The sequence below is a fragment of the Schistocerca piceifrons genome, chromosome 6, assembly GCF_021461385.2.
Source record: "Schistocerca piceifrons isolate TAMUIC-IGC-003096 chromosome 6, iqSchPice1.1, whole genome shotgun sequence".
Classification (NCBI taxonomy): Eukaryota; Metazoa; Arthropoda; class Insecta; order Orthoptera; family Acrididae; genus Schistocerca; species Schistocerca piceifrons.
In genome coordinates, this window is record NC_060143.1 from 146,497,850 (window position 1) to 146,521,448 (window position 23,599).

Consider the following 23,599-nt stretch of genomic DNA (forward strand, 5'->3'; position numbering starts at 1 on the left):
TTTCTCGTGGTCACCTTCCCCTTGGAAGTCTCTTGCTGGAGATACCAAAGAGGGACTAACCCGGAATCTTTTGTCAAAGGAGAAATTTTTCAGTTACATGCCACATGTCCTTTGAACACACATTGTGTCTTTAATACTGTAATTTCCATTGCTTCTGCACACGCATGCCGTTGATCATTGCCGATAAATCTGTCTTTTAGGGGCAGTTTCCCATCCTATGAGCAAGAACCTCTACCTGCTGCTCCGTCCTCTGTGGCAGAACCAGAGTGACTCCCAATGCCGAAAGTCTTTAGCCGCCATTGCTGATGATTTTTATCGAATTCTGAGCGGTAGCGTGGTTCGATCATGTAGCCTATGAAGTTTAGATTACTAGTCGAAGATGCCCTTACAAGGAAACGTCACCAACTTTTCCTCATATTTTAAGGAGAGAAAAAAAAACACATTTGCAGGATATCAGCTCCAGCAAACAATTTCGTGCGAAAATTTGGGCCATAATTCTGAAAGCAGGCGCTTATGAGCTTCTGAAACAGCAGCTTTTAAGCTTTCGTGCGCATCAGTTGTTTGTCACTCGCTCCGCCCCACAGCAGCCACTTAACGTTCGAGCACGGAGTACTGTACAGTGGAGTGAATAACAGGTTTAATAATTAACGTCGCTATTGTGCGTCACTTTGTTTCGATTTTAAAGCTGGCACTGTTAAAGTGATGTACATTTGCAGGGGACGCTTCTCTCTTCATCGTGACTGACATGACGAAACTGTAAATAGATAATCATTAACTTCATTTCATAATAATTCTTTACTCGTTTGGATTTATTCATTTTGATTTGAGGTGTGTACACAGCTGCATAATATTAATACAAGACTATTGGTAAAATAATAATGAAAGTATAGAAGATGCTTGAGGTACGTGATCATTCGAAGCAAAATAATCTAGTAAACCTGGGCTCCAAAATGCTACCTTAAGATCTGTGAACACTTATTCAATAGAAGACAGGTCCCATAGTAGCGAAGATGAACAAGTACTTACAACTCTTAAGGTATGTACTTCAGACCCATGTTTACTGGACATTTTTTGCATGTTTTGGTTGGTACTACCAACTCTCAAAGTAGGGAAAGCAAAGAGTTTTCAGTAAAAGAGGTTTTTTTTCACAGTACCAAAAATGAAAAAGTACTCACAGCTTTTAAGGTATGGAGCCCATGTTTACTAGACTTTTCTGCTTCGAATCATCATTTCTTTCAAATCCCTGAATACTGACGAACCCTCCTGAAGCGCCCTGTTTGTGAGTGAGGCTGACGTAGTGTATTACATGCTCATATTACTGTTATTAGTGTAGAACAGGATTTGAAACCACTTGCGAGGACGTGTCCACCTTTCCCCTCCTCTTCCCTCATCTGTAACATCCCTCGAATAGGAGGGCTCTGGTTGTCATTCCTACTGTGCAGAACTTTGCGTTCGGGCATCATGCAGCTCTATTGGGCAAAGTGTCAAGCAACTGGTGCGCACGAAAGCTTAAAGCTGTGATTTCAGAAGGTCGCAACTGCGTAGTATCAGAATCGTGGCGCAAAGTTTTCCATCGGTGTCGATTGCTGGGGCTGACATCTTACACTAATGGCCATTAAAATTGCTACACCAAGAAGAAATGCAGATGATAAATGGGTATTCATTGGTCAAATATATTATACTAGAACTGACAAGTGATTACATTTTCACGCAATTTGGGTGCACATATCCTGAGAAATCAGTACCCAGAACAACCACCTCTGGCCGTAATAACGGCCTTGATACGCCTGGGCATTGAGTCAAACAGAGCTTGGATAGCGTCTACGGGTACAGCTGCCCATGCAGCTTAAACACGATACCACAGCTCATCAACAGTAGTGACTGGCGTATTGTGACGAGCCAGTTGCTCGGCCACCATTGACCAGACGTTTTCAATTGGTGAGAGATCTGGAGAATGTGCTGGCCAGGGTAGCAGTCGAACATTTTCTGTATTCAGAGAGGCCCGTACAGGACCTGCAACATGCGGTCGTGCATTATCCTGCTGAAATGTAGGGTCTCTCAGGGATCGAATGAAGGGTAGAGCCACGGGTCGTAATACATCTGAAATGTAACGTCCACTGTTCAAAGTGCCGTCAATGCAAACAAGAGACGTGTAACCAATGGCACCCCATACCATCACGACGGGTGATACGCCAGTATGGCGATGACGAATACACGCTTCCAATGTACGTTCACCGCGATGTCGCCAAACACGGATGCAACCATCATGATGCTGTATACAGAACCTGGATTCATCCGAATAAATGACGTTTTGCCATTCATGCACCCAGGTTCGTTGTTGAGTACACCATCGCAGGCGCTCCTGTCTGTGATGCAGCGTGAAGAGTAACCGCAGCCACGGTCTCCGAGGTGATAGTCCATGCTGCTGCAAACGTCGTGGAACTGTTCGTGCAGATGGTTGTTGTCTTGCAAACGTCCCCATCTGTTGACTCAGGGATCGAGTCGTGGCTGCACGATCCGTTACAGCGATGCGGATAAGATGCCTGTCATCTCGACTGCTATTGATACGAGGCCGTTCGGATCCAGCACGGCGTTCCGTATTACCCTCCTGAACCCACCGATTCCATAGTCTGCTAACAGTCATTGGATCTCGACCAACGCGAGCAGCAATGTCGCGATACGATAAACCGCAATAGCGATAGGCTAAAATCCGACCTTTATCAAAGACGGAAACGTGATGGTACGCATTTCTCCTCCCTACACGAGGCATCAGAACAACGTTTCACCAGGCAACGCCGGTCAACTACTGTTTGTGTATGAGAAATCGTTTGGAGACTTTCCTCATGTCAGCACGTTGTAGGTGTCGCCACCGGCGCCAACCTTGTGTGAATGCTCTGAGAAGCTAAGCATTTGCATATCACAGCATCTTCTGCCTTTCGGTTAAATTTCGCGTTTGTAGCACGTCACCTTCGTGGTGTAGCCATTTTAATGGTCAGTAGTGTACAAGCGTGTTTTTTTGTTCTTAAAATACACCCTAGGACAAAGAAAAAACGACGCGCCACCAAGGAATTATCCGAATGGGACGGAAATCGGTAGATGTTATTTACAGGTACAGAGAAACAAGTGATTATAGTTTCAGAAAAATTTGTTGATGTACTAGGAGAAAAAGCTTCACGAATTGAGCATTTGGGGAGAGATGCGGCGACCTTGCCGGTCAAAGCTGACTTTGGCAAGCACGAAGACAAACAGTCGAAACTCTTGCTGTGTGCAAGCGGACACCATCTTGCTGAAATGTAAGCCCACGATGGCTTGCCATGAAGGGCAACAAAACTGGGCGTAGAATATCGCCGACGTACTGCTGTCTGTAAGGATGCCGTAGATGACCAAAGGGGTGCTGCTATGAAATGAAATGGCGCCCCACACCATCAGTCTTGCTTATCGGGCCATATGGCCAACGACACTCAGGTTGGTATCCCACTGCTGTTCAGGGCATCTCCAGACACGTCTTCGCTGGGGGTCGGCCGCTGTGGCCGAGCGGTTCCAGGCGCTCAGTCCGGAACCGCGCGACTGGTACGGTCGCAGGTTCGAATACTACCTCGCGCATGGATGTGTGTGATATCCTTAGGCTAGTTAGGTTTAAGTAGTTCTAAGTTCTAGGGCTCTGATGACCTCCGATGTTAAGTCAGAGCCATTTGAACCATCTTCGGTGGTCACCGGGGCTCAGTTCAAAGCTGGACTCATCACTAAAGACAATTCTACTCCATGCAATCAAATACCAGGCCGAAGATGTGTCTGGAGACGTCCGGACAGCGATGGGATACCAACCTGACTGTCGGTCACCACACGGCCTGACAACCAGGAGTTATTATCTAGCATGCCATTTCATTTCATAGCAGCAAGCCGTTGGTTGCCATCGATGGCACCCTTACAGCACAGCAGTACGTCGACAATATTCCATGCTCCGTTTTTCTCACCTTCATGGCAAGCCATCCTAGGCCTACATTCCAGCAAGATACTGTCCACCACACACGGAGAGATTTTCTGGTGTTTGTCTTCGTGCTTTTCAAATTCTACCTTGGTCAGCGAAGTCCCCAACTGAGTACGTTTGAAGCAGCCAGCTCAGTGATTTTGACGCTCTAACGCTCCAATTGGACAGAATTTCGCACGATATCCCTCAGGAGCACATCCAACATCTCTGTCAATCAATGCCAAGCAGAGTAACCGCTTGCACAAAGGCTAGAGGTAGACCATCGCGTTATTTGCTCAGTTTGTGAAGCCGTTTTCCTCGAATAAATCATCCAAATTTGTGATCATCTGTTTGTCTATACATGTACTCGTGAGTCACACCTACCGATCTCCGTCCGATCCGGTTAATTCCTTGATTGTGAATCTCTTTCCCTAGGGTATATGAGGTCGGAATGGTGATGTTTCCTTGTTATACCTGGTGACAATGTTTGTACGAAACTGGTTCTACATCAACTCAATTACTGGAAAACCTGGACAATCATAATTCTCTTTTTTGTGTGTATTTAACTGGTCATTTATAATTTCTTTGTTTATAATTGTACATGTAGTATTCACCGTCTAACAGTGCATAAATAAGTGCTTGAAGCAACGTACTCGCACGCCATAATCTCAAAATATGCGTCCTCTGATTCACCTCTGGGTCAGAGTGTCTCTGAACACTGGCACACTGTGTGTTGCAGTACGAACTACTGTTGGTGGCGGTGTCTGAGGAAGGCCGCGCTGTGGGGCAGGCGACGCTGCTGGTGAGAGTCAAGGACGCCAACGACCTGCCCCCCGTGTTCGAGCAGCCCGTGTACCGCGCCACCGTCACTGAGGAGGACGACCACCACTTACCGAGGAGGATCCTCACCGTGAGTATGGCTAAGACCACCCGCTGCCAGTAGATACATTCCCTCAAAATTGGGCAAGTACTACCACTCCAAGGACGAACGATGTACATACACACTGATGAGCCGAGACATTATGACCACTTGTTTAATTAGGTTTTGGTTCTGATTTGGAAGGAAATACACGAGCCACTGTATGTAGCATAGATGCGACAAAGTCCTTCGTAGGTTTCTGTATGTACATGGCATTAGATACCTACGCACAGGTCCCGCAGTTCCACATCCTGATGGGTTGTGAACGCGGAGCTGGTGCCAGATAGAAACCCAGATGTGCTCCGTCGGGTACAGATCAGGTGAAATTGATGGCCAAGATACCAATGTGAAGTCACTATCATGCTGCAGAATTCTGGCCCAGTTACAGGGACATTTGTTGTGCTGGATAATGCTATAGCCGTCGGGGAGGACATTAGTATGAAGGGTTGCAAGTGATCTGCAATGATGTTCCCGTTGTCCACTGCTGTTTTGATGTCTTCGATTACTACCACAGGTCCCAAGGGTAGTCTGGATACCCACGCGTTCATGGTGCGGTGCATGTTTCCAGGAGCTGTCCGCCTGGATGACGGTGTATCCGGAGCCAGCTATCGAAATGGTGTAACAAGAAACGTGATTCCTCCTACCAAACCACGTGTCTCCGTTTGTCGACGGTCTAATCTCGATGATCTCATGCTTACTGCAGTCATAACTGGTGAAATTATTGGGTCAATACGGTGACATTGCGGCCTGGAACACTTGCTCTGCACCAAAACTGTATACTGTCGTCAGACATGCAAGCTTCTAACCTCTACACTCCGTGATGAGGAGTGTACGTCCAACACCCTGCTACCTACTCGTGGTTTCACCATCCTGCGACCGGTTTCCATAGATGCTGACAACATTGTCACATGAACGTCCTACTAGCTTCCCCCATTTCCGAAATGCCCGCTCCAATGTGCCTGGCCGTAATAATCGGCCCTTTGTCAGAGTCGTTTATATCATTGAATTTCGCCATTTGCTATCCGTATAGTCGCTGGAATGATTCGCAATTCTTCTCTTCTCCACTTACATACTTTCCTTAGCGCGTCACGTAACGTAACGCCACCAGCATTTAGTCCCGCGGTGGGTTATGTTTGCGTTATTATCATCGTCATCACCATCATCTACATTCACATATTAGGTTCGAGGAACCTGTTCCGGCTTGAGCTTTTCCTGCGCCACTCTACGTCTCTTACACCTTTGGATATACACTGCCAATATTTTTTTAGGATAGCCATCTTGTTATAGTCTATTTATACAGGGTGAACCAGAAATCCACCGACATTCAGAGATTGTTCAAGGACAACGTCTGAGTAATTAGGTACAAGGTACCGACGGTCTCCGGCGGCTTGATATAGAGTAATAATGTAACTACGATTTATTCGATTTGTTACCGCAGTCACACTTGCTTCTGTGAAAATACCTTCACAATAGTGAAGAAGCCTGTAATACGCACTAACCAAAACGTGCAACGTACAACACATAACACAGGGTAATACAACAACCCTCAGATGTAACACTGTACTATGATATGGCCGCCATCGGTGGGGGAACAATTCAGCGCAGCGTCTTTGTGCCGCTCTCCCATTGCATTCAGTGAACCCATATACGAGGTGAAAATCGGCCAACTCTTAAACAGTAAACCTGTGAGTAGTGCTGCTGTTTATCACTGTTAATGCACAACTAACACTCCTGGAAAACGAAACCCTAGACAGAATAGATCAGCACTGAGGGCAAGAGTTGAACAGGGCGTTACTGTTGTCAGCAGAAAGTACCGTGAGCAAATGGAAACATGACTTAACAGCTCAAATCATCGATATTTGCACCATTGTGCACTATTTTCAGTGCAATACAGGTACAAAGCTGACTGGGGCAAGAAACCAAAACGAAATGCCATAACGCTAACGAGCCGCCGGAGACCGCTGGTCTCTTACACCAAAATACTCAGAAGCTATCCCTGGACAATATCTGAGAGTTCGTACGTTCATTCTATGTTTACGCTTACATCCCTTTCAGATCCCCAGATTACCATTGTGTACATTATTTTTTATTATGTCTTAAGTCCAACATAAATATTTTTCATCAATAGAAGCCTTATTTACAAGTTTATAAATGTTCAATCTTTTCATGTTAACAGAATCTTCCGTCGGGTCTTGGTAGAACAACATCATAATAAATTATAAGCACCAGTTTGCTTTTGTTCCACAGTATTACTTTCATTGTGTTAACCGGTTTTCGTCTTACAAGGCCATCTTCAGATATTTATTCTTCACTACATTTTTATTTATGTACTGTTCATTTTTTTATTTTTCATTGCATTACCACCACACTGTCAAAGATGTTACTTACTGTATGTTTCTGCTTCAGTCTAGACATGTTACTTCTCTTCCAATGTTGTTTGCAGGCATTGTAACTTCTTTGGTGACAATACTCAGTAAATGTCCGAAGATGGCCTTGTAAGCCGAAAACCGGTTAACACAATAAAAGTAATACTGTGGAACAAAAGCCAACTGGTGCTTTTCGTTTATTTCATTCTTTTCATCAAGCGTAAGTTCTTCAACCTGTTGTGCATCAGTCTAAAAATATCAACAAGTGAGTGTAGCAGTGTGCAGCAGTTTGTGATCGTTACAGTGCTCGGAAATGGTTGGTTGGCTATAGGCCAAAGTATAACTGAATGCTATTATGGTTGTTTTGAGTAGTAATCATTGAATATTAGGTTTATTACAGCAGTGAATATTTCGAAATTAATTACAAAAATTGTCACGTGTACAAAGCATGTTTCGAAAACAGGTACATATATTTGTATAAAGCTTGCTTTTAAAAACATTAAACAATTGTGTAAGAGCATTAGACCGTTAAAAATATGTCTTCCTCCAGAAAAAAAACGTGTCTGAAAGCGATACGTGTCGATATGTTATTGCAAATATTTTAAGCTTCACTTCTAATAACTTCGCTTCTTAATGTCTCTGCTAGGCTACAGCCTTCAACAGATTTGAGGAATTTCATTTCTGATGTCATTATTCAATTTATGTTTTCCTTGTTCGCTATCCAAGCCCCATATCCATAAAATAGCAATCGAACAAGTAGTGTTTTATAGAATTTAGGTTGCGTTTCTTTTGTTGTCTTTTCTTTAGTTTTCGTTTTATTGATCCACTGCCACCCTGAAATTTTCTTTCCTATTCTTTATATCTTTATTATAATCAACAGAAATGTTGAAGCCCAGATAGTTAGAATGACTTACTTGCTCGATTACTTTCTGCATGCACTGGGGAGGAAAAAAACAGTATGTTAGCCGCCAAACCTAATCCATTACATTTCGAGCGAGCAGCTGCTGAAACTCCATTTCGTCAACTGCTTTTTCGGCCGTATACCTTTCGGCCATCTTCCGAGTGAGTAGGCGGAATGAACCTTCAGCACTCGCGTCCGATCCTTTAAATCCGAGTCCCGTGCCACTGCGAGTACCGTAGAAACACAATGGCCAGAGTTCACTTTGTGGATAGACGCTCTATTCATGCAGTGTTAGCGTTACATCAATAGAAACTGCTCTGTGGTGACGTCTTTGAGAGTGGATCAAAGAAATCGCAGGATTCCATGCTTTGCTCGATGTAGGATGTGTACAGTCCACGAGAGATGTATGCGACATCGAAGGTCTAGCTTGCGGGACGGGATGGGGAATCATTGACATTTACAGTGTGTTTTCTTTAACTTGAGACAACTAAATACCTCGCAAACGACGCATCGTATGATAAAAATGTTTTAGGTGAAAAGTTAATATTAATTAATATTAGTAGGGACATCTGTCTGCTACAACTGGCCGCCTCCTAAACATCCGTCCTGCACGGTGGGGGGTGGGGGTTCAACTTCGTGTTTTCAAATGGGAACTGTCATTTTATTGCAACATATATGTACGGTTTACTCAAACCATTGTTTCCCGTCGTGGTAGATGGCGCTCTAATCGACAAATATCAAGTTTGCCCGTTTTTGCAATTAAGAACCGACGCATCTGCTTCTACGTTTCATTTACGATGTAAATGTAAACCTTTGTATTCTAAAGGCCAATAGTGATATTCAGATGTTACTTGAGTGTTGCAAATGTGATTGTCAGTACCAATATCATGGCTAAACATTGACATTTCTGGCAAATAGGCTATTTGTATGGTAATGTAGTTTTCTGTTTCCTGGGGTCTTGATTGAGGTCAGTTCGCGAACTATCGGAATGCTTGATTTCGGAGGCCGCCGTCGAACCTCGACATCAGGCTGATTGGTTTCGCTGTGTGCTCCCATCCAACCGTCGTACCTCCCGCGCTAATCGTTATGCAACCACAGGCGGAATGCAAACCACAACCGTTGTAATGTCCATGAGGTGATAGTGACAGGCCCACTTACCATGGATACTCACCGAAATCAAGCACCCCAGTGGTGAGAGGCAAAGGGACTCACCGTAATCAAACCTCCTGATTGGATTAGAAAACTATTATATCCTCGACGTTGTTGCTGGTTCCCACTAAACGCAGCTCTTAACCGAACGTTGAAACAGTTGACCATACTATGCTGTACAATCAAATTTCCAGCACTAAAGTAAATTTCCAACATAACCATCAACTGTTAGAACAAAAATATTTACATTTACACCGTCAATGAAATTATATTCAAATGCATCGGTTCTTAACAGAAAAAACTGAAATATTTGTATTTGTCGATTACAGCGCCAGCCACCGTGAATAAGAAACAATGCTTTTGTGTAAACAGAAAGTATGTTTTGACGTAGAGTATGAATATGCAATAAAAATGGGATTCCCATTTGTAAACAAAAAGTTGACCCCTCCCACGCAGGAGGGGTGGTTAGGAGGTGGCCAGCTGTAGTACAAAATATTAACTTTTCACCTAGAACACTTTTTTTTTTGTACGATGCACCGCTTTCGAGATATTTAGTAGTGTCAGGTTAGAAAAGGTCACCCTGTGTACTTCGTAAGCTATGTACTTCTGGTACCATCAATGTTTCCCGCCCATTAGCTGCTCCGTTCACGAATCACGAATAGGGAGAATGGCAGTCGGTAAGCTCCGCCAGATCCGGATCGAATTCGTGCTGTGATTAGCGACCGTTTGTCTGTTAAGCTAGGTAGTCTCAGTGTAGTTTGGGCAGTCTTCCAGGACCGTTTAGGCACATTCTGGGTTGGTCCCCAATCTCCACTTTAGAAAGAACAAAAACAGCTAAAATACGATCATAGAACAAGGTTTACACGATTCCCTGGCAGATGGTGCACATGACGTGCCTCCACAACAGTGGTGACTGGAAGCGCATTCGGCCATGTTAAAATAAATAAATTTGCAATATGATGGAAACAGAGGACACCATACGAAGAAAGAGAGACACTCTAGATACAGCAGGTCTGTGCCATTCTACAGCCAAGGGCTTATCAGCAAGGACCAAGCAGGCTGATAGCACGGTACTAAGGTATCCAATTGGGAATACAGGGAATGGCCCAAAATATGTAAACGGTAAAAACACTTTACCATGCTAATATGGCATAGGAAACCCGTTGGCATTCAAGGCAGCTTCCATTCGTCTCAGAATGGATAAATACAGGTCCTGTATTACGGTATATTAATAATTTTTACTTTATGGGCCGTCTGACTACAAATGAATGAAACACAATTTTTGTACCACACGCGTTTATTAATAAAGGCGAAACGCGTATGGCACGAAAATTGTGTTTCATTCAGTTGTAGTTACAAGGTCCATAAAGTGGAAATTATCAATATACCGTAATATTACATGAAACTGAGGAAGACAGGACTACAAAAGTTGAAGATGTTAATATAGACAGGTCCTGTATGGTCTTCGTTACATCCATAGCTGAAATAGAGGACAGTGGAACGTCAGCTGGTATAAATTTATATTAAAAATTGTAGAAATTCCTCCAGCTGTGTTTAAGGTGTCGATTTTATTTTGGCAACTAGTTTCAATGTTGTAACAATGTCATCTTCAGGCCCATACACTTGTTGACGTCAACTTCGTGCGGCTGATACTAGAAGTCAGTGGTTAGTGAATTACTTAACCACCTCCCACACGGAGCACGTCCGTATCTCACCACTGACTTCTAGTATCAGCCGCACGCAGTTGACGTCAACAAGTGTATGGGCCTGAAGATGACGTTGTTACAACGTTGAAACTAGTTGCCAAAATAAAATCGACACCTTAAATACAGCTGGAGGAATTTCTTCATTTTTAATATAAAGGTCTTGTATGGAAACTTATGTCATTCTTCCTGGAAAATAGTGCCAAGTTCTGGTTGCAAATATGGAGGAGGATAGTTACCTGCAACCTTCTCTCCAAAGCAGACCACAAAGGCTCAATAATACTCAGATCTGATGACTGTGTTGGCCAGTGGAGATAATACACTCCATCCTCGTACTCGTAAAAACACCCCTGGACGATGCGTGCTTTATGAACAGAGTCCCTGTCCTCTTGGAACAGCCGGCTGCGGTGGTCTCGCGGTTCTAGGCGCGCAGTCCGGAACCGCGCGACTGCTACGGTCGCAGGTTCGAATCCTGCCTCGGGCATGGATGTGTGTGATGTCCTTAGGTTAGTTAGGTTTAAGTAGTTCTAAGTTCTAGGGGGCTGATGACCACAGCTGTTAAGTCCCATAGTGCTCAGAGCCATTTGAACAATTTTTTTGGACCTCTTGGAACATAGCATCACCATTGTCCTTTGTGATGGACCTGTTCAGCCAAAATGGCCCAGCACAAATTTTCATTGCCGTCATTCCATTCTACAGCTGATAGTTGTCCATATTCGCAACTGCGATTATACTTAAGTTATTGCATAACGACTATAGTCGCCGTGGACATGCGTGCATGTCCAAAGGAACTTGTAATTCAGAATAACACAGGCACTGCAATATTGTATTATATTCTTTCTATTTTCTCATTGTAGAGAATATTTTTGTGGAAACTGTATACTATAAACTTTGGTTTGTTCCTACACCGGAGCTGCTTATTTGTGTCCGCCAGTGGTTGACACATCACAGCCTTTGGATTTCCCTCTGCATCATTTATTAAACATGCTTGGATGTCAATGTAATTTTATAAACGTACAGCCGCGCGGGGAAGTTGCGAGGTCTAGGGCGTCTTCTACCGGTCGCGCGGATCCCCTCCCCCCCCCCCCCCCCCCCCAACCACCACTCGTTTCTGTATAACCACTCTCTAAAGATCGGTTACATGGGCCATCTTGCTATCTTGCTCAGGAGAGGCTACAGCGTTTTTATGACACCCTTCCAAACCGACTCAGTGCAAGTAGGGCGTACAGCGCCATGCAACTATTTGGACATAATACTGCTAACCCGTGAAGTTTTGTTTCGTACCGTCCCCCTCTTCTGTGTGCTTCACCATTTCTGTCAGGCTGTGTACATTGTAAACGGTGTCGGTCCTATTACACTTCCTTGGATTCCCCGCCTGCTTAGCTGCCGGTGTGGTAGCTCAGCGTGTTTGGTCAGAGGATTAGCTACCCTCTGTGATAAAAAGAAAAAGCTGAGTGAACGGGTCAACAGTGAATTTGAATGGGTGTCACGGGACGTCTGCCACAAACGAACGCAACGAACAATAACGAACGATGAGATAATAAAAGAGCTGAGTGGTAACGTGTTTGCCTACTATGCAGCGGGCCCGCGTTCGATTCCCGGCCGGGTTGGAGATTTCCTCCGCTCGTGGATTGGGTTTTGTGTTGTCATCATCAGCGACGCGCAAGTCGCCCAGTGTGGCGTCACCTGTGATAAGACTTGCACTCGGCGACCGAATTTCCCCGGATGCGGCCTCCCGGCTAACAATGCCCCACGATCATTTCATTTCATTTTTTCCTTGGAGTGCTACCTAAATAACCCTTAACCTCTGTAGATTTTATTTTAGTGTTTCATGAAAACAGCAAACTGGTTGCACCAATTGTATTGCATTGACCTGGTTTCAATACCGACTAAGGGTATCTTCACCAAAATTAGTTAGAATTACCTATAAAAAAAATAAAAAAATAAAAAATGTAAGATGAGAATGTTGTTATGAATTCTGTAAGTTATCGATATGCGCTTCAGAGAGAGAGAGCAAATTATGTTACCGTTAAACAATCTTTGGTCTTGTTGTGATACAGTCTTTGTCTCTGCGCAGTCTGATCCGTTCTTTGTTGAAGAGTGGTAGGTGATGGATGTATTCAGTAGTGCTGTATTGACATGTGATCGTATGTATTAGATGAAGAAAGATTTATTGTAAAGAACAGTAACGATGAATATGTTGTATATATTGGAAGGCGAAAAGAATCTGAATTTTGAATAATTTTATTAGTTTCAGGTAAGACTGCAGGACTGCGTAGCTACTTTGTCGGAATGATTAGTGTCAGCCAGTTAACTTAAAAGAGCTGAGAGAAAGCCCACCTCACTCCCCTCAGTCATGCATTAAGATATCAACTGATTAAGCTGTTTGATTTTTACATAAATTCTCTATTAACTTCGTATACTCTTTGCAAATCATTCTTCACTTTGTTAAGCATGGTATTGCTCAGACCATTGTTATGTGTGAAGATCACGCGAAATTTTACTCTGTCTTTTTGAACACATACTTCATTCTAAAATCGTTGTCTAGAAATAGCATTTCATAAGAATAATTGCTCTCCCCATCCCACTATTTAAACAAGGTTTATCATTACGCATTACCACGTGTTATGCAACAGTATGAATATTGTTTGGAAATTTTATTTAAAAAATAGAAATCTAGCTTAGCTGCCGCCTACTTGCTGCTAACCTAAGGACATCACACACATCCATGCCCGAGGCAGTATTCGAACCTGCGGCCGTAGCGGGCTCGCGGTTCCAGACTGCAGCGCCTAGAACCGCACGGCCACTTCGGCCGGCTTGCTGTTGTGGTTTCGAGAAATCTGCAACAATGTTGTTAAGACGCAAGGCAAGTGAAAATTTTTATTAGGGCCAGATAATTGTTTTACTTCAGTTGTCCGTTTAATATAAAGACATGTTGTATTCAGACCAGTTAGAGTTCAGTTCAAATTAGATTCTGTTTAGTCAAAGGTTATCATGCGAGTTTAAGTTGGATAACAGTTTGTGGGTACATAGTTTTGGTAATACGCAGCTTTTTTTTATAGAAAGGGAGGTAAATATGGGTTAAGTTTCATACAGAAATACATAGTGCGGAGCTTACACAAATAAAAAAGAATTACAGGTAACAATGGCTTATACTGACGAAGAAACCCTTAGTCGGTATCGAAATCGGATCAGTGCAATAAAATTTATGCTACCGGTTGACTGTTTCTGTCCTACATTAAAACTTAAATACGGTTGCTGGACGTCATCCATATTCAAGATCTGTCGATTTTGTTCCTGAACCTTACAAGTGACAGAGACTAGCAGCACTGAACCAGGTCAGCACTTTCGTCGCGCGTTTGTTCGCATAAAGAACAAGAGTAACGATCCTAGTAATAAATTTTCCGCGTGCACTGGAAAAGAACTGCCGTCCACATACGCTCCGCTGAGTGCTACGAGAAGCATCTAAAATTAACGGGACTTCCCCGTAATCCACCGCAGTGGTTCTCTGCTGACGGCAGGCAGACTGTGGAAGTTGGCCATTAGCAGAGTTTCCAGCTGCGTCAGCGTTCACATTCCCTTCATGCGCGCGCGCGCGCGCGCGTGTGTGTGTGTGTGTGTGTGTGTGTGTGTGTCTCTGTGTGTGTTTGTGTGTGTCTGTATTGCTTTCTCCTTTGTTACAGTTGACATTAAGGCATATCCTGTGTCTGTATGTATGTATGTGTGTGTGTGTGTGTGTGTGTGTGAGTGTGTATGTATGTATTGCTTTCTCCTTTATTATATTGGACATTAAGGAATTTCTTAGGCCCGATTATAAAATTTTTATTACAATATGTTTCTCTGTAACATCGTGCCTGAACTTTTGATTTAATCTGGTGACAGTAGAATGGTGCAAAAAGACTACACCGAGCTCTTTACATAAAAGTAATAAAAACATTTTAGGTACTACGTATTTCACTTTCGACAGTCTTATATATTTTCCACCACTATTAGAACTCTGGTTACAAGTTGTTATTGTTTATCGCAAAGACCACAAACGGTCCCGGCCTGGCGGAGGTTCGAGCCCTATCTCGGGCATGGGTGTGTATGTTCGTCCTTAGGATAATTTAGGTTAAGTAGTGTGTAAACTTAGGGACTGATGACCTTAGCAGTTAAGTCCCATAAGTTCTCACACAAATTTGAACAGACCAAAAACTACAAAAACTGAGGTAGTAAACATACATGTTCTGTAAAAACATTTGATTATGACCTGTGATCATCATCACATCTTCACTTCAAGTATTAGGCCACTGTTTTCAACGGTACCCTTCGCTTCCTCAGTCTACCTTGAGTTCTTCTTCAAACCGGCTTAAATATTCTTACCTGGCGAGGTAATCTTTCTCCACTCATTATTTCGAGATGTTCTTTCGAGTTTCTTCTATTTTCTTGCATTTGTAAGGATGTTAAATATATTCACCTTTTCCCTGATTCCTGAATTTCTTAACTCACGATTTACTTCCGTAAGCAACCAAGACAACTGCCATTGTCTTATAAAATTTCAGTCTTGCTTCTTTCCTCGTTTTATTTTTTAGACATTTGTTTCGTGTTCCACACATATTCCCAAACTTCGCTAATTTCTTCTCTATGTCTTCTTCATACTCGCATGTGACGTCACAACTTAAATAATTACAATGTTCGACCTGTTCTATTGTTGATCACAACTTTTGTCCGTACATGATACTTCCCTTTTAAAGTCATTTATTTTGTCTTCTTTTCTAAAATCGTCAAACGGAGCTCACTAAAAAACCTCACCTAATGAATGTATTCCACTTTGTAGCTCATCTTAATTATCCTCCAGCAGTTCGACGTCATCTGCATAAAAAGACAATTCAAGCAGATATTACTGCTAATCTTAATCCCCTGTCAAAGTCTCCTTCCACTACGTCATCTAAATAAATATTAAAAAGTGTGGGTGAAATGCTTCACCCTTGTCTTACTCCTTTGTTTCTGGCTACAGGCTGTGTTTGAAGGCTCTTTATATTTAAAATCACAGTCGTATGTTTGCACAAACCTTTTAAACAGTTTATTAGGTTTTTTCCTCACCATATCCATAGTTTTTCTCTATCAACATTATAAAATGCCTTAATAAAATCAATGAAAGCTAAATGGGTTTCACTATTATAGTAGTCTTACTCTTTTTAGATTATTTGTTTTATTATAAATACTGCATCTGATTATAAATATTGCATATGTTGCCGATCTGCCCCTCCGAAATCTCATTTGTTCGTCGCCTAATAAACTCTCAACTCTTACCTTTAACCTCTTGTTCACTATACTTGCATAAACTTTGTGTCTGGCGTCAAGTTAGCTGATTCTTCTACAAGTCTCACAGTTATTGCGATCTCCTTTTTTAAACAGTGATATCACCTTTGCTTGTGACCATGTTTTTGGAATATCTCCCTTTCTTCAGCATATATTAAATGTAGTAATCGCTTTTGCAGTAGGGTGCCTCCATATTTCAGCACTTCCATACCAGTAGCTTTGCTATATTTCGTGGAGTTGAGGGCGTCTCTTCATTCATCCATACGTAAATTGTCTACACATACTATTTCAGTTTCATCCTCTATATTCTCAGTGGACAATTTTCATATCACAGATTCTTGTAATGTTCTATCCATGTTACTTGTTGGATTTATTTATTTGAACAACATTTTATGTTTTATTTAGCATTTTTATTGTTTATAAGCTATCATTTGCCTTCCGCGAATATCGTCTTCTATTACGTTTTTAAACTATCCTAGGGTTCTTGACGAGCTCGTTTCACTGCTCGATTTTCTTCATTTCTCTCTAGTTTGTAAATTTGTTGATCCTCCTCTTTTGGTTCATTGAGATGCTTAAGATAAGTATTTTGTTTTTTCTTTATAACTTTATCTAATTCTGCTATCCAAAATTTTTAGCTTGTGATCTAAATGTCAATAGTGGTGGAATACAAATCGTAATGACAGTTTCCGGCGAACATGTTGTCAAATATAAAATTCTGTCAGAATCAAATCGCTCCTGCTAGCATATAAAGATCTAGATGACTCTGGCATTCCCAGTCTTCTCTTATCTGACAGGAACTGGAGCTAAATCCATAGGGTGAACTCGAACTAATTTTAGTCACATGTTTTGCAATTCTACATGTACGAGAGCATGCTGTAAAGTAATGCGTGGGAACTTTTTTTATGGTGTTCTTAACATCAGTAAAGGTATTATGTCATGCATATTACTCGGTCAACTTTCCCACTTTGCTGCTGCAAGTTGAAACCGTTTGCCGCTAGAATGCTCTGAATTGTAGTGTTTAGCATGACAAAGCATGACGTAACTGTGTTGATGCTGGAGAAACAGCGTGCTGTAATCAAGTTTTTAACAGCAGAAAATTTGGTCCACTCATGGAGCACAGGGCCCTTCAGCAGGACAATGGTAGACCATATAGGGGCGCTGCAACATCTGCAAGAATCCGTCGCCTTGTGTTCACTGTCATGGATCACCCTCCATACAGTCCCGACTTGGCCCCATACGACCTTCATCTGTTCCCAAGACTTAAATACTTAACTTTGATAGTGATGAAGCGGTGCAAGCAGAGGGGAGGTTGTGGCTCCGTCAACAGTCAGACATTCTATCGTGACGTAGTGAAGAAAATGGTCGCTCCTTGGGAGGGAATGTGTTCGTCACTATGTTGAGAAATAAATAAGTACATATGAAGAATAAGGATGTAGAATGTTAATAACGTTTGTTATTAACGCTTTAAGAGTTTCCACATAAAAAATTCGAAGGCATTACTTTCCAGCACTCCCTCATAGTATAAAAGTTAAAGTATTATCTTTTACATATTCACTGTACTATTAATTCAACATAAAACGTGATTGCAAATCCAAATTCGTTGACTTTTGTTGAAATGTCATACAATATTAATCAGTATCTCTTAGCATAGAAAACCATCACTGCTGAGCATTAAGCAATATCTGAAAATATTTTAAACAATGAACGAATTTTTTCAACTTTGGCCTTTATCAAATAGCCCTGCCAGCAATCCGTTTCTTGCTATTGTCTGGGCTCCAGACGTAATTGTTCCAGGCTACCTCACATCATGACGTTACAAACCTCTCTTATAATCTCAGATCTTAGGCAACACATATTCACATCCTTCATAGAAAATAAGTACAGTCTCAGTCAAGAATTGTGACAGATTCAGGCACTGTGAGTTTTGCTTTGTTCGACACCATTACGTTCATTGAATATGAGGATAAGGAACTTCTGCAGCCCATATAACAGCAAGCAAATTTGTTAGTGATGCCTACCTATAGAGGAGGAATATCTATGGAATGAACATTCTGATCCGAAGTACATGAATTTGGACATCAACAAACATTGCCTCACAGGTCACGTGACTTCGGTATGGCTAAGATTTCCATGTAAGCACTGTGTAGAATTTGAATGTCATAACATAGACAGATACACAGATCCCGTTCAAAAGCGTCATCTATTCTGAGCACGCGTTTCGTAAGCCTCCTGACATTTCCATTGAATTCTGGACAAGGGATTCACTGCGTTCTAGAGGTAGCATCTTAGCCAGAACATGCTCGATTTCGATTTCGATCTCAGTCAGTGCTTGGATTTAAAATAAAGGCCGCAAAATTCCGATGTAGGGAGCCATTCTCACACTGCCGTTGCTTTTGTCAAAGAGGGCAGAGGCACAGATGGAGGTGCAGGGTACCATTCTGTCTTTGGGGTGGTGATCTGCCCTCTAGGAGGGGAAGGATAACAATGATCACTGGCATGAGGACGTGGAAGGCAATGGAAAATTAACGACTCGTGACGTGTATCCATAGCAAAAGAAAAACAAAGCTATCACAATTCTCCATAGGCCAAAAATTCTGATTTATTCCTCCAACGGATCTCCGGAAGGGGACTGAGAAGGGGGAGATGGGCAAATGGTTCAAAAAGCAACGAAAGGATGGCATCCTACAAGTCGGAAGGTAGGAAAGTGGGACCTCTGAATATGCCAGGGGATCTGGAAAATCTTAAATTGAAAATGCAGACAGTCGGTCTAGATATGGTAGGGGTCTGTTAAGTGAGATCGAAAGAAGACAAGGATTTCTTGTTAGATGAATTTAGGATAATTTCAACAGGATTATATAATGATGTAACGGAAGAAAAGGAATGGTTGTGTCTGAGCAGCTTGCCATTCTTTATTCCACTCATCCTGAATCCCCTTCCTGTAAATCGACCATAGACCCTCCGCTGGAACGTGTGTATTTATAGTCTTCTGTAGCTATTATCACTGCTTCCTTAGCTACAGAGTCAGCGATGTCGTTTTCCACTGCGTTGTTGAGTGCTTTAATTAAATACACTGGGGTGCAAAAAGCTAGAATGACAGTAATTTTAAAATGTATCACTCCCAAGTAACATAGCTCGAAAAAAACTTGATCCATACACAGAAAGAACTGCTACTGTATCTTACAAAGGTAGCTGAAATAAATACTCAATGAGGCGAACAGAAATGATAGTTTTATTGAAAGACAATAATTGCACTGAAATCGCCATGATTTATGGTGATCCCCTGGACATTACAAAAGGCAGGACATGGTTCTTAATGGGGTGTTTGATCACCACAGACGGTAACACACGCTTTGCAATGTGTTCACGTGTTGGCCATGACGTTGGTAAGGAGCTCTTGTGGTAAGGCGTTTCATTCTTCCACCAGCGCGATTGACAACTGCTGGATGGATCAACAGAAATGAAGTCAGGGCGGAATGCATCCCTCAAAAGACGCATATTGAGAAGTAGTACAGCGTCACAACAACGCTGACCGCTGAGAGTACTGTGTTAAGAGATTAGGAGATCAATACACACATGCAACATTATGCCTCTCCAAACCATAACATCTCGGCCAAAACAATCATTTTCCACAATGTTCCTGGGTGCTAATGGTGGGAGGTGGGAACATATATGTGTTGTTGTTGTGGTCTTCAGTCCTGAGACTGGTTTGATGCATCTCTCCATCCTACTCTATCCTGTGCAAGCTTTTTCATCTCCCAGTACCTACTGCAACCTACATCCTTCTGAATCTGCTTAGTGTATTCATCTCTTGGTCTCCCTCTACGATTTTTACCCTCCACGCTGCCCTCCAACACTAAATTGGTGATCCCTTGATGCCTCAGAACATGTCCTACCAACCGATCCCTTCTTCTGGTCAAGATGTGCCACAAACTTCTCTTCTCCCCAATCCTATTCAATACTTCCTCATTAGTTATGTGGGAACATATAATACACCCATAAACATTTTATAAAGTCATCAGTCTTTTGACGCGTTTGGTGTTGCTCGCCACAAATTCCTACACTGCGCTAAACTCTTCATCTCAGAGTAGCACTTTCAGCCTGCGTCTTCAACTATTTGTTGGATGTATTCAAGTCTCTCTCTTCCTCTACAGCTTTTACCCTCTACACCTCCCTCTAGTACCGAGGAGATTATTCCCTGATATAACACAAGTCCTACTAGCCCTCCACTTTCTCTTGTCAGTGTTTTCTATACGTTCCTTTTTTTGCCGATTCTTCGGAGAACCTCTTCATTCTTTCTTTTATCAGTCCATCTAATTCGACAGATCCTGTAATTCTTCTTCACTTTCATCGAGGACAGCAATGTCATCAGCGAATCTTGTAACTTATATCCTTTCACCCTGAATTTTAATCCCACTCTTGAATTTCTTTTATTTCCATTATCGCTTCTTCGATGTACAGACTAAGCAGTAGGGACGAGGACTACATCCTTGTCTACTCCCTTTTTAATCCGAGCGCTTCGTTCTTGGTCTTCCAGCTTATTGTTGCCTTTCGTTTCTTGTGTGGCGCATCAAAATCCTCCCGCAAAACATGTTTTTCGCAAGTTTTGGCAAGTAAAATCCGAACGATACACATACAAATGTAGTCATTAACTGAACATTAATTTCGACCCAATTAAAATGTTTTGACTGCCACTTGCGTATCATAAATATAGACCCTGCAATAACCCATCCGTCGATTTTCTTCCAGAACGACGACTGGAAGTAATTTTTATTTATATTCTTCCGAATGCGCTTATCTTCGTCTCTTGGTTTTAGACAAGATACGTTTCATACTGGTTTCTGATACTCTTCAACTTGCCCCTATCTGCATTATTTTCACTTAACCGCGGAGTGCTTTCTCTTTAATTCAAGAGTTCTTCCAAGCATTTCTTACTTAGTTATGCTATATGCGAAAATTACAACCTTGTTGTATCTACACGCAAGTTAAACAAGAGCTGCTCTAGGCTCCAGGCCTGCCTTACACCTTTGTGACTTAGGAAGTCGGGATTAGCAACTAAGGACAATGCCCCTAAATGTAACACCTTAAACACAACTAGTAGGACAATAAGTTAACAGTTTATTCAAGGCCACATTCATAAAACAGCTAACATACAATCAACATGTGGCCGTCTTAAAAACAATCCAAAATGACTTATAGCTTCCTTCTAGAGCAAGCAGCAAATTATAATTACTTAATGAACAATAAATCTGAAGTAATTTACGATGACTCACATAGAAATTGTTTTTGAGCAATAATACAACAAGCACAATACGTTACACTTAATATAATTCATTGGCGAGCAAATTTATAAATGTAATAGTTCAAATGGCTCTGAGCACTGTGGGACTTACCATATGAGGTCATCAGTCCCCCAGAACTTAGAACTACTTAAACCTAACTAACCTAAGGACATCACACACATCCATGCCCGAGGCAGGATTCGAATCTGCGACCGTAGCGGTCGCGCTGTTCCAGACTGAAGCGTCTAGAACCGCTCGACCACTGCGGCCGGCAGGAATTAATCGATTTGCACAATTTGCCTTGGCGCCAGCTCCTGTTTCTCATTCAAACCTTGCTTAATATATTTTACCATAACTATAGTAAGAGCGATTTTCGAATGGAATGGCCATACAAATGGCCGCTGTTTCGGTCTAACCCGAAAACTTTTTACCGCAAGTACCTAGCTCAAATAGGAAGCGAGCACCAAAACCCCCCTAACCGCGATTCTGCGAGCGGTCTTTTGAGACGTACGAGGGGCGTTCAATAACACATTTCTTTTCTCAGCCGATTTCGGTTGAAAAAATGTGGAATTTTTTGTGGGACATCATGCGATATTCCCGCTTCAGCCCCAACAGTTTCATTAATTTCCGAAATGTGGCGTCGCTATACTTTGCCTTCAAAACAGCGTCTTTGACAGAGGAGTGTTCCAAGTAAAGAGTTGTCATTGAGTTTCTTTTGATGGAAAACCGAAGCATCACAGACATTCAAGGGCGCTTGCAGAATGTTTACGGAAACCTAGCAGTGAACAAAAGCAGGGTGAGTCGTTGGGCGAGGCGTCTCTCATCATCTCAACAACGTTACGCAAACCTCTCCGATTTCCCACGTGCCGGCCGGCCGCACGCAGCTGTGATTCCTGCAATGTGGAACGTGCAGACACACTCATTCGAGGTGATTGACGGATCACAATCAGACCCCGCTGCACGTCTGGACCTCTCAGTTGGTAGTGCTGACACATTCGTCCACCATGCGGGGTACTCAAACATGTGTGCCCGACGGGTTCCTCGCCTAACAGAAGACCATAAAGAGCAAGGAAGCTTTGTTTCCATTATCAGCCTGTGCGGAACTGCTTGAGCGTTACGAGGCGGATCGTAACAACCCTTTCCCGAACATCGTCACAGACACTGAGACATGGTTTCGTCACTTCCATCCGGAATCAAAACGGCGATCCATAGAGTGGCTCAAAGCCACCTCCGCTCTGAAGAAAAAGTTCAAAGCCGCACCTCAGCCGGAAAAGCATGGCGGCAGTCTTCTGAGATTCTGAAGGGGTTACTGATGCATCAAGACGTTGGCTCCGACGTCGACCAAAAGAATGGTAACATGGGGGCATACAGGTGGTGTAAAGCCGTCGCAGTTAACAGAGTTTGTGCTGAAAAATATTTTTTTATTTGGCAAAAGAGTGGGGAATAATATGGTGTACTGGAATACTAAATAAAACCAATACGATTTCGGGAAAAAACGTCTTGCGTCGCTTATTGAACGCCCGTCATATTTTTATCACCCACCTGTCCCTACAGCTTTATTCCTAGTTTTAGCACGATTTCGACCATATTCCACCATTTTACACTGTCAAAAGCTTTTTCAATGTCGGTGTATCCTACGAGCCAGTCTTAATTTTTCTTCAGCATTGTTTCCATTATCAATCGCAACGTCAGAACTACCTCTGTGGTGCCTTTACCTTTCCTACCAAGGCGATCGTCTAACAGGTGCTCAGTTTTCTTTTCCGTGCTTCTGTATACTATTCTTGAAAGCAGCTTGAATGCATGAGCTATTAGGCTGATTGTGTGATAGTTTTCGCACCTACCTGTCCTTGCTATCTCCGAAATTGTGTTAATGTTTTTCCAAAAGTCGAATGGTACCTCGCCAGTCGATATATGAGCCAAAGTGTTTTAACACTGGTTACATAGGGAGAAAATTTGCTCCCCGCGCCATAGAAGTGATCTCGTGCGTCCTGTGTCTAGCGTAGATGCTCACAGC

At 42.5% G+C, this 23,599-nt stretch overlaps 1 protein-coding gene across 1 annotated transcript in view; it reads left to right on the top strand.

The window, feature by feature from the left end:
- The window catches only part of LOC124803199 (neural-cadherin-like), a 275,285-nt gene that overhangs the window by 27,972 nt on the left and 223,714 nt on the right, over positions 1-23,599 (top strand). Inside the window, 1 exon segment of the mRNA XM_047264381.1 lies at positions 4,707-4,877. Coding sequence (XP_047120337.1) covers positions 4,707-4,877 — 171 coding nt within the window.